Source organism: Oryctolagus cuniculus, chromosome 14 (genome assembly GCF_964237555.1).
Source record: "Oryctolagus cuniculus chromosome 14, mOryCun1.1, whole genome shotgun sequence".
Classification (NCBI taxonomy): Eukaryota; Metazoa; Chordata; class Mammalia; order Lagomorpha; family Leporidae; genus Oryctolagus; species Oryctolagus cuniculus.
In genome coordinates this window covers 13,455,883-13,472,840 of record NC_091445.1, presented here as the reverse complement: position 1 = coordinate 13,472,840, position 16,958 = coordinate 13,455,883, and the positions used below count along the sequence as shown (strand labels likewise).

The window sequence follows — 16,958 nt, the reverse complement described above, 5'->3', positions numbered from 1 at the left end:
AGGACTTGCCTCACCATCAACAGCCAACCTCAAAGACCCCTCAGAAGAGACTCCTAAGAGAAGGAGATGAAGAATGGCAAAACGAAAAATCAAAGACTTTTTTTTTCACTAAAAATTACATGAAACATTAGTTGGTGGCCAGGCACTCCCCTGATATCTTTGACTTACTGTTTTTTCTTCAAATCCAAATATTCCAAACGGAGAGTCATTTTGCGGAATAACAACAGTTAACACAAGGTCATCATCGCCAAGCCTGCCACCTCCAGTCACCTTGACTAAGGAAATATTGAAGGTCTCTGTGAGCTCAAACTCATCATCATCTATGATGGTGAGTTCCATCATTGCAGTCACCTAGGAAGGAAGAAAGGGAGGGAAGGAGAGTTGAGGACAGAGGGCACAGTGGGAGGAGACAATGACATCACAAGTTTGACTCTCATAATTTCCTAGTTGAGATTGAGAAATAATCCACAAGAAAAAAAAAAGCCCTTTTTTGGCTATTATACTCATAAAACTTTAAAAGTCATGTGTGTTTATATCTTAAAATTAGAAAATTATAAGCCTATTTTCAAAATAAAAAATTACATATGTAATGAGATGTAGTATCGTTTAAAGGTACAAAGAGAATGGATTCTTATTCTTGGGGGAAAAAATTTTAAATGCCATGCAGGTTCCAACATCCATTGCACAAATATAAAATGCAGTATACTTGCATTATTATTACACGATATGAAATGGAATCATAAAACTGACCCCTGCTTTCTTCAATTAAATAAATTTCAGTGTTTTCAAATACTCTTCGTGTAATATAGGGAGTAAAAGTCAGTAACAAAATCCAAATTTGCTGTTCTTAGATATCTATGTTGAGGGCTGGCACCGCAGCTCACTAGGCTAATCCTCCGCCTGCGGCACCAGCACCCCGGGTTCTAGTCCCGGTTGGGGCACTGGTTCTGTCCTGGTTGCTCCTCTTCCTGTCCATCTCTCTGCTGGGGCCTGGGAGTGCAGTGGAGGATGGCCCAAGTGCTAGGGCCCTGCACCCACATGGGAGACCAGGAGAAGCACCTGGCTCCTGGCTTCGGAGGATTGGCGCAGCCCACCAACCATAGCGGCCATTTGGGGGGTGAACCAACGGAAGGAAGACCTTTCTCTCTATCTCTCACTAACTCTGCCTGTCAAAAAAAAAAAAAAGTGTTGATAAACTTGTAAATAAACCTGAGTGCAGCTTCTGATTTCACTACTGGACATAGAAATATCCCAGCTGCGTTGCTGCAATTAAAATATTTTTCTGTATCCCAGCTAGAAATTCTGGGGCTCTGACATTTTCCAGAAACTGAAGGTTTTCTACCTAAATCTACCTACATCTTAAATTTGACAATGGAGACCAGTGAAAAATCTGGATGCCACACGCAGGCGAAAACCTGCGTAAAATTAAGTGCTAAAATGGGAGCCTATTAAAATGTCTGCACCCCAAACTCCGCCGTAAAATAAAGAAAAAATTCATATCCCACAGAGAAGGTTAAGAACCATCCTGGTTCTAAGGAGACTCATTGAGTGAGGGACTTCGTGCAGATAACAAATAAAAGCTGCTTCAGTGAAAATCAACTTATTTCTTTCTTCAATGTAAAAATCTCATTTACGTGCATTCCTCTTTTAGCAGGAAATGTTTCAGTCCTAAATAAGTTAACAAAATTCATGATCTCCAGAACCCTATGGAGCTGGCATTGTGGTACAGCAGGTAAAGCCACGTCCTGGGATGTTGGCATTCCATACAGGCACTAGTTCCAGTCCTCACCACTGCACTTCTGACCCAGCTCCCCCACTAACACGCCTGGGAAAGCAGCGTAAGATGGTCTTAAGTACTGGGCCCCCTGCAAGCCACGTGGGAGATCCAGGTGGAGTTCAGATGCAGCCCAGTCCAGGCTGCTGTGGCCATCTGGGGAATGGACCAGTGGATGGAAGACCTCTCTCTCACACTCCAACTTTTTTAACAAATAAATCCTTTCAAAACATTAACAGGCTGTCATGTGTAGGAAAATCTAGATCTGTATTCTTAGCATATAGCAGTATTTACTCACCCTAAGAGGCAACTAAAGTTCACCCACATTATACAAATTGGCCTAAGCAAAATCAGACTCCCCATAGATAGATACCATGACTTAAAGATACTTACATTCTCATGGCTGTTCACCTGCTTTTTCTCATTTACTGGGATTAAAAATTTTATAAAAATCTTATTTTTAAAAATAGCTAGATTATGTAACTTATAACACTTAGATAATATTCTATAATTTTTAGGAAGGTTGGCCTAAATCTAGAATATTGGTTTTATTATTTTCCCCAAGTTTTAAGTAGTGTATTCCTTTTCTGTCATTTTGGTCTTTTTTTAACTACAAAAGAAGCTTTAAATATTAATCTTTCAGTGAAAATTCTAAATGTATACCTCTGTTTATGACTGAGAAATACTGAGAATGAAAGAAATGTAATATTCACAGAAACAGTCTAGTTCCCCAGGCAGTTTCTTCTACATCATTAGGTAGCTCGAAATCAAAATTGTCTTTAGAACTTATGTCAAATAGAATCGGGTAAGAAAGCTCAGAAGAGGGTGAGATTCTTGCCTTTTAAGCTCTCTTCCCAGGCCAACTTACAAATTATACATGAATTAGTATTTCTCCTTGACCCAACACAGAAACACCTAGAATATACTACCTATGTTACTAATGCACATTAATTTGGGAAATGCCTGTAAAACGTCTGAAGCACAACCTGAAAATGCTAACATGTTCATGACTATTGTACCTGTCCATCTGCAAATTCAAGAATCCCATGAGGTGGCTTAAAGTCTTCCAGGCCAGCACTATCTGGTGTTGCTGTCCAGTGAACGCCGACTGCCCCAAAGCTTCCAGCCATCCGTACTACAGGAACGTGAAGAACACTCAAGGGTGGTGGCACCTCGTAGGCGGTAATAATTCCACCAACATCCTTTAGTAAAGATCGTAAGTTGAAAGGCAAGGCATAAGGGACAACTCTTCTAAGTCAACAACGTCTATTGTTTCTACTTACTTTGCTTTACTGATTTGGATTTCAAAAAGTTCATGGAAAATGCAATTAGAAAATACACTCACTTAGGTGCAAAAAACTTTGAAATCCATTCAGCATTTTTTCATGGTATGCATTTTCTGTGAACTTTTTGAAGACCTTCTCATAGCCTTCAAAGTTGGAATTAATACCTGGATGGTATGCATGACAGGTCTTCAGAACTCTTACATTTAAGTTTAATGAAAATAAATTTGCTTAATCTTTTGGTCTAGCTCAAAGAGAACTAAACATTAGTGTTTAAGACAAATTTGGTTGTTTATCCAATTATAAATATTATACAAGCAGAGCCTCATTTTATAAAATAGCAAAATCAGCAAAGACAAGCTTCCTTATTGCTCTAACTGAATGGAAGTTCATCTCACTCTGGCCACAGGAAACTTGAAAATTCCCCTGGGGTCATCATTTTCCTCGATCACTATCTCAGCTGCTTCCAGCCCTGGCCTCTGCATTTTGGGATGTCCAGCAGAGAAGTCAGAGTGCACCAGGGTCACCTCGGTGATTGTGACAATGAACCTTTCTTCCAACTCGGGAATATCGTCCTGGGGAGACAGGGAAAGAGCATGTTTTATGTTAGGAAGATGCTTAACTTGCATTGGAAACTTGCTATTTTCAGAAAGAACTGACTTTATCTATAGGAACCAGCAACTATCACACATGAAGGCGACCCCTTGTCAGACTTGAATGTGTTCCCACTGATCACTTTAGGGTCTATGGGTTATTCAAGGTTAATGGTGATGTTTAAATGGAATGCTCAAGCTCATCAGCCAGTAAGATCATTTTTTAAAAATCTAACCCAAAATTTTAATGATAGTGTATTGCGTATGTTTTACATATGTAATCTACTCATTCCCCACAGTTTATGGGAAATTGGCCAATGCTGCACTATATTTTAAAGCTGAAGCTTCTAGAGTTGTACATTTAAATGCAACCCTATATCATACTTATTTTAAATATTTTACATTACTTTTCAATAGATAATAAAAAAATTCAAAAGATGAAAATGATATGCATTAAAAAGCAAAGGAAATCTTCCATTCCTTATGTCTTTTCCAGACTGTCCTTCCCAGAAGGCATCATTATCTAGCACCTCTGATACCATTACTAATTAAAGTTACAATAGAATATTATGTTTATTTAGTAATGTCTGTTATATGACATATAAATATATTAGCATGTATTATTGGTAATACTAATCCCATATAATTGTCAATTTCTTCTGCATCAATATAGATACATCCACATATTTTCTCCCTTTCTCTATACATGTACATATGGTTACACATTAATAGTCAGATACAAATGAAAGTAAATCTAAGCCATCTGAAGACAAATCTTGATCCAGGTAATTGCATAATGAGATGAAATGATCCTTTCAAACCAAGCATTTCCCTATATATCACATTCAACAAGCTACACTCACCGGCAAAATAGCAACTTTGACTTGAGTTTCTTCCTCGTTTTCTCTGATTATCACCATGGTATCTTGCAGCACATAATCTTCACGCTCCATAGCTTGATTATTGATGTGCAGTAAGGAGTTGGGTTTAGCTGACAAGTGAATGGCAATGTCCCCAAACAGTCCTTGGTCTCGAACAACTTTTAACTGAAGAAGGCTGTTGTTCTCTGCGACATAAACATGCCTCAAGTAAATAAGCTTTCCTCTTGGTTGTAAGATAGAATTTCTGCATGCTCCCTTTTAGAAAGTTAGGGAAAGAGAGGCTAAACAAAGATAATGCACACTCCCAAGAAGACTTCTGTCCTCAGGAGCTGTGCTAAAAAACAAACAAACAAACAAACAAACAAACAGCATCCCCTCCAGGCTTCTATCCCACTGCTAACCTGATTCTCCAAGGCCACCTCCTAGACTGCACATCATATTCTTCTGCTAAGATGCTTTGAATTTCACACAAGTGCATATATGCAGGTTGAGCAGAAGTAATAATTACAAATTCTCAGAAGATGGCTCAAAAATGAAAAATTGGGGCCATGATGGTGGTTAAGTGGTTAAGCCACTGCCTGCAGTGCCAGCATCAAGTCCCAGCTTCTCCACTTCAAATCCACCTCCCTGCTAATGTGCCCAGGAAAGCAACAGCAATGACTCAAGTACTTGGGCCCCTGTACCCACATAGGGGACTTGGAAGAAGTTACTGGCTCCTATTATCAGCCTGGCCCACCCAGCAGCCATTTGGAGAGTGAATCAGATGATGGAAGACCTCTCTATCTCTGCCCCTCCCACTCCCTAACTCTGCCTTTCAAATAAAAATCTTCCAAAAAAATAAAAATAGTCATAATTTAATGACCAATTATTAGAAAACTGTTCTTAGATTAAGACTTTAATTATTAGAAGACATGTTCTTAGAGGTGCCTATACAGGGTCAAAGTATTTCAGTGTATTTGTAGTGTATCATACATATTTATCATAATACTGTTGCTAACACTAAACATTACCACTTTCAGTTTCTTGTGTATCATTACAGATACACTCATTTTCCACTTTCTATATACAAAGGTATACATATGGTTTTATATATATATATGTATATATAATCATAGCCATTTGAAGATGAATGTACTTGCTTTCTTAGATTTTTTATTTTCCACATAGAATAGAAGAAAAAAAAAAAAAAACAATGGCTGTCGATCTCCCGCTCTGGTCTGGTGATTTTTGTTGTCCCAATATGTCTAACACATACAGCACCACTCCTGGCATTCACTAGCTTCTTCAAAAATGTTCAATGAAAAAAATGAACAGATAATGTTAGTGTAATTCTTCTGTTCTCACACATATGGATTTATAAAGGCCCCAGAGAATATCTATACATCATTTTTTTGCCATCAACTACTTAAATGAGACATAACCTGAAAGCTGGATCCCCAGTTATTATCTGAAACATTTAGAACCTCCATATAGTACACTATATATACACACAGATTAAATATAGCTTTGCATTGGCGTAAGTCAAAAGACCATTACCCACAAGAATCTATTTATCCAACAGTTCATATGAATACCATGTAGACTGCATCCCTCAAAGGAGACAGGAACTGATCACTGTACATCACAGGCTAAGATGATTCTAATCTGTGTGGGGCTGAGCACTTGCTACATTTTTGAGCCATCTTCTGAGAAATTATTACTTCCGCTCAACCTGCATAAGCATCTGGGTTGCCCACTGCTCCCTGTAACTATATGAAAGTCTGTAAACAGGCAATCTGAGTGAGGAAAGAGAAAGAAAGGATGGAAAGGAAAGCAAAAATGAGAGTTGTCACCTCTACTACAATGACAATATTAATATGCTAATGTTAATGTTATGGTAGTTATGTCTTTAATGAGTGTTTCTATTGATATTTTTAATCAATTATGATAAAATTTAATAAAAAAAAAACAGAAAAGATCCTTTGAACTAAAAAAGCACATGAAAATAAAAATTTACATTTTCTGTAAGTATTAGGATTTAATTACCCAGTGAAACTTCTAATACCTGAGAAACGGGTAAGAGGACTTACCTTTAGGCTCTGCCACCCTCACGAAGAGGGACTTGGGATGCCAGCCCACCAGGCCATGGGGTGAGTCACTGGGCAGTATGGTTATCATACACTTGTTTCTTTTCTGATCAATGGTGGCAAATTTTGATGGGTCCTCTACTCCTTCTGTGGTAATGCGGGTGAGTGTTACACTCACAACCTCTGACAGCTCTGGGACGTCATCAGCAAGAATGGTCACCGTGATTGTACACAGTGCCTGTCCTTCAGCAAATGAAATCTACAATTTTAAAGAAAGATGATTTCATCTATTTTGGTAAAAACACCAAAAGGCTTGATTTTCTTTTAATATGACCACCCCTGAAATAACAAGAGATGCTAAACAAGCATAACAGGATTCTACAAGTAAATCAACCATGTTTCATATTTAAAGTTCAAAATGTTAGGAAAAAAAAAGTAAATTATATAATCAAACTATCACAGCCTACTCGTTATTACAATACAGAGTGCATAGTCTCTCTGGGACTCTAAGTGCTAGATTCCATATATAAAGATCTATATATAAAAAATAGCAGAAGGTGGCATACTGAACATTTTTCCCAGGAAGACTTTTGTCAGGATCACTATTTCCTCTGGCTAAACTCTGAATAGATGTATCACCTAACAGCGAATCAACCAAACTAGAGGTAGAGAGAAAAAGGGGGAGATGCAACCATACCATCTGTCCCTTCCTTTCCTGCCTCCTTTGTCTAAAAAGGCCAATCCAAGTTTGCCCAAAGGCATCTGAGGGCCTTGATGATGGAGCTTCCGTTTGCTCCATGAATGTCATTTCCCATCATGCACCAGCTCCTGGTCTACTGTTTTGCCAGCTATTTACAGTTATTCGGGCCAGCACAGCAGGTCGGTGCCTCTACCTTTGCTGTCACTCATCTGTTCCCCAGAGAAGGCCCTGTAGAACAGTAACTCAAGAGCTTTATTAACAAAATCAGGAGTCGGGACACAGGCCTGTTGTCCAAATCGTTTTTCCAAACAAGTTTTACAGGAACAGAGTAAGCACACTGCCTCTCAGAGCCGCTCACTTGGTTTGCTTATATTTCAGAGCTCAGTTACATTTCAGTGCCACAGAAACAAAGGACTTGTCAAAGAGACAAGGTTCACAAAGCATAAGGTATTTACCACCCAGCCCTTTACAGAAAACATGTATTCACCCCTGAATAAAGTCAATACTTCAAAATACAGTCTGTTCCTAACGTACTATTAGGCATTTAAGTTAGAAATTATTTCAACCATGTGTATGTAACTCTTGATTAGGGAAATATAAAACAGAACATACAGAACCTGAGAAATAGAACCTATGGTTTTAGAAGCTGGTGTACAGTAACTATTAAATGCAATAGAGGGGCTGGCGCTGTGGCTTACGTAGTAGGCCAAGCCACAGCCTGTAGCACTGGCCTCCCAAATAGGTGCCAATTCGTGTCCCGGCTGCTTCCCTTCTGATCCAGCTCTCTGCTGTGGCCTGGGAAAGCAATGGAAGATGGCCTAAGTGCTTGGGCCTCTACACCTACATGGGAGACCAGGAAGAAGCTCCTGACTTCAGATGGGCCCAGTTCCAGCCATTCCATCCATTTGGAGAGTAACCAGAGGATGGAAGACACCTCTCTCTCTAAAATAAATTTTAAAAATCTTTTTAAAAAAATAAATGCAATAGAATTTGCCCTAAGATTCTCAACATATGGAAACTCCACTCACCTTGCAAATGATCTTCAGCCTATGACTGATGGGCCATGAAATACACTTGGTCTTTCCTGAGACAATCCCAGGAGAGTTCCTTTGAAATGAGCTCATTGTTATCTATGAAGACCAAAGCAAGCCAAGGGGACAATCTATCTTCCAGTGGGAACAGAGAGTTCTCGGAGCCTTCTTTGAGACTCAACCATTACTTTGGCCCATTCCGATTCTGTTCTTAGGCCTAAGCTCCAATTCTCTCCTCCAGGTCTCTGTCCAGATTCCTTCTTGCTGCTAGGAACAACTTCTGAATCTCCCACTGGGAATCAGTCTCAGCTGCCGCAGTGGTCTCTCTCCTGCTCATGCCCCACCCAGCAGGTGGCCTGAGCAAGAACTGCTAAGACAGAGACAGCAGTGGCTCAGCCCTAAACCAGGAGCAAGTCCACAGCACCAGCTCAGTTGCAACTGTCCATGCACCAACTTCCACCTCTGCACATTCTCGCCCTGCTCACTCCCTTACAGAGCCATCTCCCTCGTAAACCTCTGTCCGCAGCTCTCAACCATGTTGCCATGCCCAGTTCGATTGGCTTTATCTTCCTGACAAGGTCAAGACACTTCTACGACATTTTGAACATCAAAAGGGATGACTTTTTACAGTTAAACTTGTTTTACAGAAAGAACACACTGCGATACAACCAACCTGAAATTGTATCTCTATGGCGATTATTAGGAATCCAGTATTGACATGGTCAGACTCAAAACACTTCAGCATAAGAAAGTTTGATTACATAGTAACCATAACTGAAAATTTTTCTGTAACTCTATAATTTTATAGTCTACATACCACTCCTGAGGTAGGAAATATATCACTCGTACTTCCATCCGCCTCCCATGCCACAGTTACACGTCCATATGTTCCTTTTAAGCGTTCAACATTCAAGGTCACTAGGCTATCCTGTTCCATTTCTTCTACTTGTTTGTATAATGAATTCTAAAATACAGAAAGGTACCTTGAAATTACCAAAAGACTCCTCTTTGTGTTATTATACATTTGCAAGCTTCATAGTACTAAGCAACATGATATAGTAAGTGAAAAACAGTAGTTAAGAAAAAGCCATGTAGAGAATGTTTTTATTTTAAAACACACATGCCTAAATAAGAAAAATATCAAATTAAAAGGAAATGTTAATTTTTATAGGATTTTTTTGTCTCCCGGTTTTTACATTTTTCACATTATGCTCAATGAGCATAAACTTACATCATTCTTTTACATTTGGGTTTTTTTCGTTTTTTTTTTTCTAACTAAAGATTATTTTTAACTTGTTTGAGTAACAAGAAGAGAGTGAGAGAGTAGAGAGCAAGATCTTCCAATCACTGGTTCATTCCTCAAATGGCCCCAGTGGTCAGAAGTGGCCCAGGCTGAAGCCAGCAGGCAAGAATTCCACCCAGGTCTCCCATGTGGGTAGCAGGGGCCCAAGCACTTGGACCATCTTCTGCTGCCCTTCCAGGAGCTGGATCGGAAGCAGAGCAATGGGTCTTGAACCTGTGCTGACATGAGATGCCAGTATTCCAAGCAGTAGCTTAATCCACTGTACCACAACACTGGCTCCTTCATCACCCTTACACTCAGAAAGCAAATGCCACTTCAATAGTAGAATTCATATCATTTAACAAGTCTGTAGGGGCAGAAGGAATAGATGAGTGTGGACATCTCTCCCCCCAGGTCTTTGTGTAGTGACATCAGAACAACGAAGGTGCTCTTTCTGTCCACTTGTAAATGTCTCTCCTTAAATCCAAGTCCTCTGAAATGTCCCTGCTTCCACTGGTGTCGCTTCATTCCCACCTCCAAGTGTTTACAACTTTTTCCTTCCAGACACATCCCTGTTACTTACATAAGAATTCCTTGCTTTCTTCTTGTCACCAGTGCCTCCAAGCTCTCCTTCATTGCAAACTATTTCTACCTCTGTGTGACTATAGCACTCTTCAGACACAGTCAACAGCTGTTGCCAGCTATTTCATGGATTTTCCTCCAAATGAATACTTCAAAGACCCCCTTGTTATAATACCTCTGGCTTCACCAAAGACAATAAGGAGCAGGAATATTGAGATTTTTTCTTTCCAGTCTTCCTCTTCTTTTTACTAAGATAATCTACAAAGAGACTACTAATTTCTTAAAGCATCAGATAGCTTCCATTTAGAATGCTAATTTGGGTACAGATGCTATCAGTTATATTTTACACAGCATTTTAATACATTGTTACAGATGCTATATTGTAATAAAATCTCACTCAAGGCAATCATTCTTGGAAAAATATGCCTTAATTTCAAAATATGCATGTAATTTATTCACAAAAGACAATGCCTTTTTCAAAAACTTCCCTTCAGCTTCATGAGGGCTTAATGCTGTCAGAAAATATTCTAGCAACGCTCATTACCTCTAACCCTCATCTTGGAATTAGGCTGTCCAGAAACAAGGGATTGCATTGAGGAATTCTTCTGAATGGACTGAAGGACCCGGGATACTACCTACTGTCAAGGATCAAACCGTAGTTACGGCATGTCTTGAGGAATTTAGGAACACGCTTCAGGAAGAGATCGGCCACACTCAAAATAGCTGAGGAATCAAATGCGTGCTCTACCTGCAGCATGGAGTCAAGGTTGGCAGGTGGAAAGGGGTTGGGGGGCAGAGCGCAGTGGTCTCAGCCCCAGACCCCAGCTGTCCGCATACTTTATGAGGTCTCCAACAGGCTACCTGGGTGGTCTTTGCTCCTCTGCACAAGGGCAGGTTCATGCCAAACACTCAGTGTGTCAGTCTCTTTTCTAGCACAGAGATGAAGCTGAGAGCAAAGCTTTTGTTCCCCTAACCAAAGGCTCCCATTTCCCTGAAGGCCAGATTCATTGAGGTGCAAAGGAGCTGGTGCAAAGGAGCTGGTGCGGGGAAGTGTTTCCAAAGTGGGCCGCCTGCTACCCCTGCACAGGCCTGTGCCCAAGCTTGGCCCCAGCTGGTGTGGGCAAGTTGAATTTCAGACAGGTTCCCACTGCTCCCAGAACTGAAAACCATCTCCCTGTGCCTAAATCATTTGTCCAGTGCGACTTACGTCGAACATCTGTTTTCCTTCTGGGACTCAACTGTCTGGGTATGTGCCAGGCAGGGGTGCCCGTGTGACCAGCCTTCCATTAAAACCCTGGGCACACAGCCTGAACGCAGATTCCTAGGCTGGTAACAAACACTTCCCCACAATGTGACAGCTTGCTGCTTGGGGGATTGTGTCCCTTGTCACCGCTCTGGGAGAGGTCTCCTGGGAGCTTCTCTTTGGTACCCTCTGGACATCATTAGCTCTGCCCTCAGATGATCTGTCCTGGGTCATTTGCTACAATAAATGGCTACCTTGGGCATGACTAAAACGCTCTCAGTCCTGTTAGTATTCCACTCAACCTTTAAAACTTTAGGTTATCATGGGGGCTTCCTCAACACAGGTCCCTGGCCTTTAACCACTCGGGCTTCTGCCCCCTGTCCCCACCCACCACCACCTCCAATACTGACCTCAAGTCCAGTGGCTCTTTGTTGCTCCAGATGGGCCTCTGTCCTCCTGATGGGTCCCCCTCTGCTTTGAGGGCTCCTAACCCACACAGACACATCACTCACACCCTCAGGCCCCACAGCCCAGCCCTCCATCCTTACTGTGCATAGCCCCCTGATCACCCTGGTGAATGAATGAGGGAGACTGTTAGCCAGGTCAGGCCAATGAGGCATCAGGAGCTTTCTGGAGGCACTCAGGACATTTCTTCCTCACTATGATCATATAATGAAAGCCTCGGTCCCTAACTGGACAAGAATAAGGAAGATGCAGCCCTAACTTTAACATCAGCTTCCCAAAAACCAAGAGAAGGATAAGCTTTGTGCTGGCAAAGTACGGAGATGGAAAGAACCTGAGCTCTGGTGACCCAGGAGAGCCTCTACCAGCCCCCTTGTCTGTGGACGTGCATTTAGTGTTGAAGCCAGCGTGAGCTAGGTTTCCCTTATACGTAGAATGTTTTGGAGACAGATAACAGGTATAAACCTGGTTAAGAAGGCAGAATGCCCTTTGCAAAGAGGACCAAACAGTGCAATGCGAGTGGGTGTGCTTTAGCTTGTGGGTAAAAAAATATGAAGTCTGAAGGGGGGCGGCCTGGGAAGATCAGCCTGGGTCTCTTAACTCAGGGAAAAGGTGCCTGTGAAGCTCAGGTGGTTAGAACCCCCCCCACACACACACACAGAGAAACAAAGGTATAATCGGACAGTACTCTATCTGTGTGCGTGCAATACAACAGTGTGTGAGGGATGCTCAACAGGTTCACAGAAAAGGACTATTAAAAAAAAAAAAGGTTTCAAAGCTTTTGGCTGCAAAATAAACTCCTCTTTTAATTTCATTTTCCATTAGCTTTTAGAAGTGCCTTTGTATGATGTTTAGAATCTGTTTTAGCATTGCCCTCTGTGACAAGGCCAACAATACCAACTCCTAGATCATGACCAAGTTAGTAGAGGTGGGCAGCACGGCCCAGCACATGTTAAGCCACCACCTGCAATACTGGCATCCCAGCTCACAGGCCCAGGTTGTGTCCTGGTTGCTCTACTTCCAATCCAGCTTCTGCTAATGCTTTCTGAGAAAGCAGTGGATGGCAGCACAGGACTGCAGTCCCTGCTACCCAAGTTGGAGACCTGGATGGAGCTCTGGGCTCCTGGGTTTCTCCTGGCCCAGCCCAAGTCATTGTAGCCATTCGGGGAACGAACCAGCAGATGGAAGATCTGTCTCTCCCCCTTCTCTCAGTCGCTCTGCCTTTCAAATAAATCTTTAAGTTAGTAAAATTTAAAATTCAACCCTGTAAAGTGAATATGTACAAAATAATTGATATTAGGACTATTAGGACAAGTTGACCAAGAGAGTCCAGCATATCAAATTGTAAATTCCAAGGTGCCGGTAGAATTCACATTAAAATGAGAGTAGCAAAGAAAGAAGGGGAAAGTATCGTTTCCAACTGACAATACTCAAAGTATGACTCAGTGCATGCTGATGGCAACTAACACATAAATCAAATATGTTATCTTGACTTTTGAGTTCGCTGAGTGTGTGGGTACCTGAGCGAATGCGACAACTCCATAGGCATCATCATTAGACAGAATAGTTATTTTCACGTAACCATTGATACCAATCTCTGCTCCTCCCCTGGGATTTTTAAGTTGAACTCTGAAGGATTCTTTTTCCTCTGGAACCACATCATCAAGGATATTTACTGCTATCGTAGCTTCTCTGTCACCAGGTTCAAATTTAAGTTCACCTGAACTAGCGTAAGAAACATTTATAGAGTGAGTCAAGTAAAACAAACTAAGAAATACACATAGATTACTATAAAACCCCGACAATTATTAAAGGTTTGGAAAAACCACAATTTATAGATAGCATTTTAATATGAAATATCATTAACTTGATAGCATAAACAGCCATGCTTCTGGGTTATAAATACCTCTTACATTTAGTCAATTTTTCATTCTCTAAATAAAGACTTAGAAATTAGCTGCTAAGCAAAATTACAGTGAACACAAAGACACAGCACAAATTGCTGAGCCTACCTAGGAATAAAGTCAGACTGGCTGGAGACATAGGCCAGCTCGCACAGGTGTGCATGCGCAGTGCCCACCACAGCAATTAAATTCTTGCTCAAATTAAGGGACTTTACTGTGACAGAAGCTGCGTCCTGGGCCGAAGGCGCCTCCAGAGTGAAAGAGAACTGATTCAGCTCCGAATTCCAGCCGTAAAGAGCAGACACATCTTGGCCAAGGAGAAGAATGTGGACTGCAGGAGAGAGAGAATGCATCCGGAATGAGAAGGAACAGTCAGCTCACCCACTTCCTGAACAGTGCCGAAGCCAGACATTTCCAACTCTCAAAGTTCCATGTGGATTTCTGAGGTAACCATATATGATTTAATTTTGGAAATGATGTAAATAGTAAATGATCGAGCCAGCTTGGCAGTGTACTCAAACCCATTTAACAGAAGAAATCACTGACGGGTAAAAACCCAAATAGACCCTGGAACTTCTTTGGATTAATCAGTATTTATTTATTGTATTAATCTCAATTCGACTTATATTTATGTTCTGACACTGAAAGTTTTATTTTTGCATTTTGCTTTTAAATGTCTATATGAATTAACAGTTGACATAGCTATATATAGTATACATAAAATTTCTTCCTAACAATCTTATGCTATGAGATACATGATTTTATACTTCAAATGTTGCTATATAGTTCTCAAGTTTCTAATTTTAGTGCATAGATAATAAACCATAGAACTGAACTTCAACATGTCTCATCATCTCCCTACACTCGGTACTATTCAATTTTAATTAAGCAGAGACAGAATTCTTTATATTAATTACTTTCACTTGCTAAATTATTCAAGGTATTTAGTTAGGCCATGAACAAATTTATGGTGATTGGAGTTTATTGTACCAATACTTTTGCTATAAGGGACTCATGCTTACAAAGTTCAAAGCAATATAACAGATTCGTATCTACAGAAGTTGTGACACAAAGGGGACTATGTGATATACAATACTAAACTATATTTAGGACAGGGGATAAAAGAAACCATAGAAAACCATGCACAAATGCCAGGACTTAGAGGAACACATTGCAACATAAAGATTAGGTATTAAAATGGCACATGGATCCTTGTAATAGCATGGGTCTCTTCTAAAATTCTAGTCTACATGTTATAATGGGAAACCACATACCCTTACTATTTGTTTAAAAAATGTTATTTTTATTTAGCTAAACAGATTTCAAGTCTTTCATATATACTATTTTAAGCTCATAATGATACTTCATACCATCCTTCTCTCCCTCCTCTTAATTTGTGCCATAATATACTTTCAATTTATACCCACATGCTTATTCTTCCACTAAATAAAGAAATCAACAAGTAGTACAAAGACCACTGTTCCATAAGGCCCTAGTGCTTATATAAAAAACTAGTGACCATGTTTATTTATAGTAATCAGTTGAAGTACTGTACCATTTAATAAAGGCTGCCTAAAAGATCAAGGAAATTATAAACACACTTCCATTTTTAGTGGTCATGTCTTATAAAGCTTTGCAAAAGCAAAAACTTTTGAAAGGAAGAACAAACTTGGAAGGCAACATTGTTCAAGCTTATCTGATCTGACACCTCAGTGAGGAACATCACGTGTCCTGAACACCTCTGATTAAGTGGCTTAGCCTTCAGAGATACACCCTGTGGGGAGCAATCCGGACTAGACTAAGTTGCTCGAATTAGGACTTATTCTATGCATCTGCTCTCCCACAATATGGCGCTGGGAGAGAAGTAAACAGCTTCCGCACAGCTGCCTCCAGTTCAACCAATTAACTGTAGGACTTGCTCCTGATTGGAGAGCAGCGTACTCAGCCGAGTTGGGATTGGCGGAGGAGGACTATAAAGGAGGAGAGAGACGGCATGCACCAGGAACATCTATGGGGAACATCTAAGGGAACCCGTGCAGCCCCCGAGAGAACCGGCCGGTGGTGTGCCGCTCCCCTGCGGAAGTGGGGAATGCGGCCAGGGGGAACTGCCCTTCCACGGAGGTGGAAGGGATAGTAGCCAACCCGGGGAAGAACCAGCAGCAAACCCGGGGAGGGCCGAGCAGACAGAAAGAACAGCGCAGGGTCCTGTGTCGTTCCCCCACGAAGACGGGGAGCGACATAATGGTGCCGTGACTCGGATACGGACTACGGGGGGAAGCTGGGAGAAATCTTTAAGGTCGAAAGCGAAAGTGAAAGCTAGAACAAACAGACTCGGACGCGGACTGTGGGGAGAGGCCAGGAGAAATGAGGGAGGAATATTGTTGGAAGAAAACTTGGGGAAATATACCGGGTAGAGAAAAATGTTAGGGAAATTGAAGCCGCGGGGGGCAGGCCGAGGCGGAAACGAAAGCCACTTTGGGGTTCTCAAGTTAGCCCGGGAATAGGGGGCGAAAAGTTGAAACCAGAAGCTGAGACGTAAGCCAGATTGGGATCCGTCTGATTAGCCCGGGGAGCAAAGGACGGGAAGCCAGATCGTGGGGCGGAGACGTACGCTGGGTTGAATTCGCCAGGCTAGCCCGGGGAACTTAGATTGAATCCTAGTGGCGGAGACGCAAGCTACGCTGTGTTACTCGCGGAAGCCGCCGCGTGCAGAGAGAGCACGGGGCGTGAATAGATAGGGAACGCTGGCGTAGGCCGTGGTTCAGACGCGAAAGGGTTAAGCGTGGAGACCGCGGACCGCGCAAAGCCGGGAAGCCGCGCAGAGAGGCGCGCGGGCTGAAGCGGCGCAGAGCCGGGAACCCGCCGGCGGGGCGAGGTGCCGGAAAGCCGCAGGGATAAGAGAAACAGAAGTTTGGAAGTGAAGTAAAAGAGAAATGGGAATGCTGGAAGATAGAAGTGAAATGGGAGAGGTAGGAATGCCCGGAGATAGAGAAATAGAGAAAAATAAGGCCTCCCCTCAACATGCCAATTAGAAGGCTTGGATTCGGTTTGCCTGATAGGTTTTGTAAACACCTGCAGGCAGTTCTAGCAGAGCAGAGCATGCGCTGCAGGGCACCGAACACAGGCACGCATCAGCGCCTAAAAACCTCCACACAAT

At 41.7% G+C, this 16,958-nt stretch overlaps 1 protein-coding gene across 1 annotated transcript in view; it reads right to left on the bottom strand.

Annotated features, from left to right (window-relative positions):
• Positions 1–16,958, bottom strand: part of ADGRV1 (adhesion G protein-coupled receptor V1) — a 597,653-nt gene that overhangs the window by 399,613 nt on the left and 181,082 nt on the right. Inside the window, exons 51-58 of the mRNA XM_070056453.1 lie at positions 13,910–14,132; positions 13,418–13,622; positions 9,146–9,292; positions 6,601–6,856; positions 4,514–4,716; positions 3,456–3,632; positions 2,794–2,976; positions 169–351 (exon numbers count right to left, since the gene is read on the bottom strand). Of these exons, the coding sequence (XP_069912554.1) occupies positions 169–351; positions 2,794–2,976; positions 3,456–3,632; positions 4,514–4,716; positions 6,601–6,856; positions 9,146–9,292; positions 13,418–13,622; positions 13,910–14,132 (1,577 nt within the window). The remainder of the gene's footprint in view (positions 1–168; positions 352–2,793; positions 2,977–3,455; positions 3,633–4,513; positions 4,717–6,600; positions 6,857–9,145; positions 9,293–13,417; positions 13,623–13,909; positions 14,133–16,958) is intronic.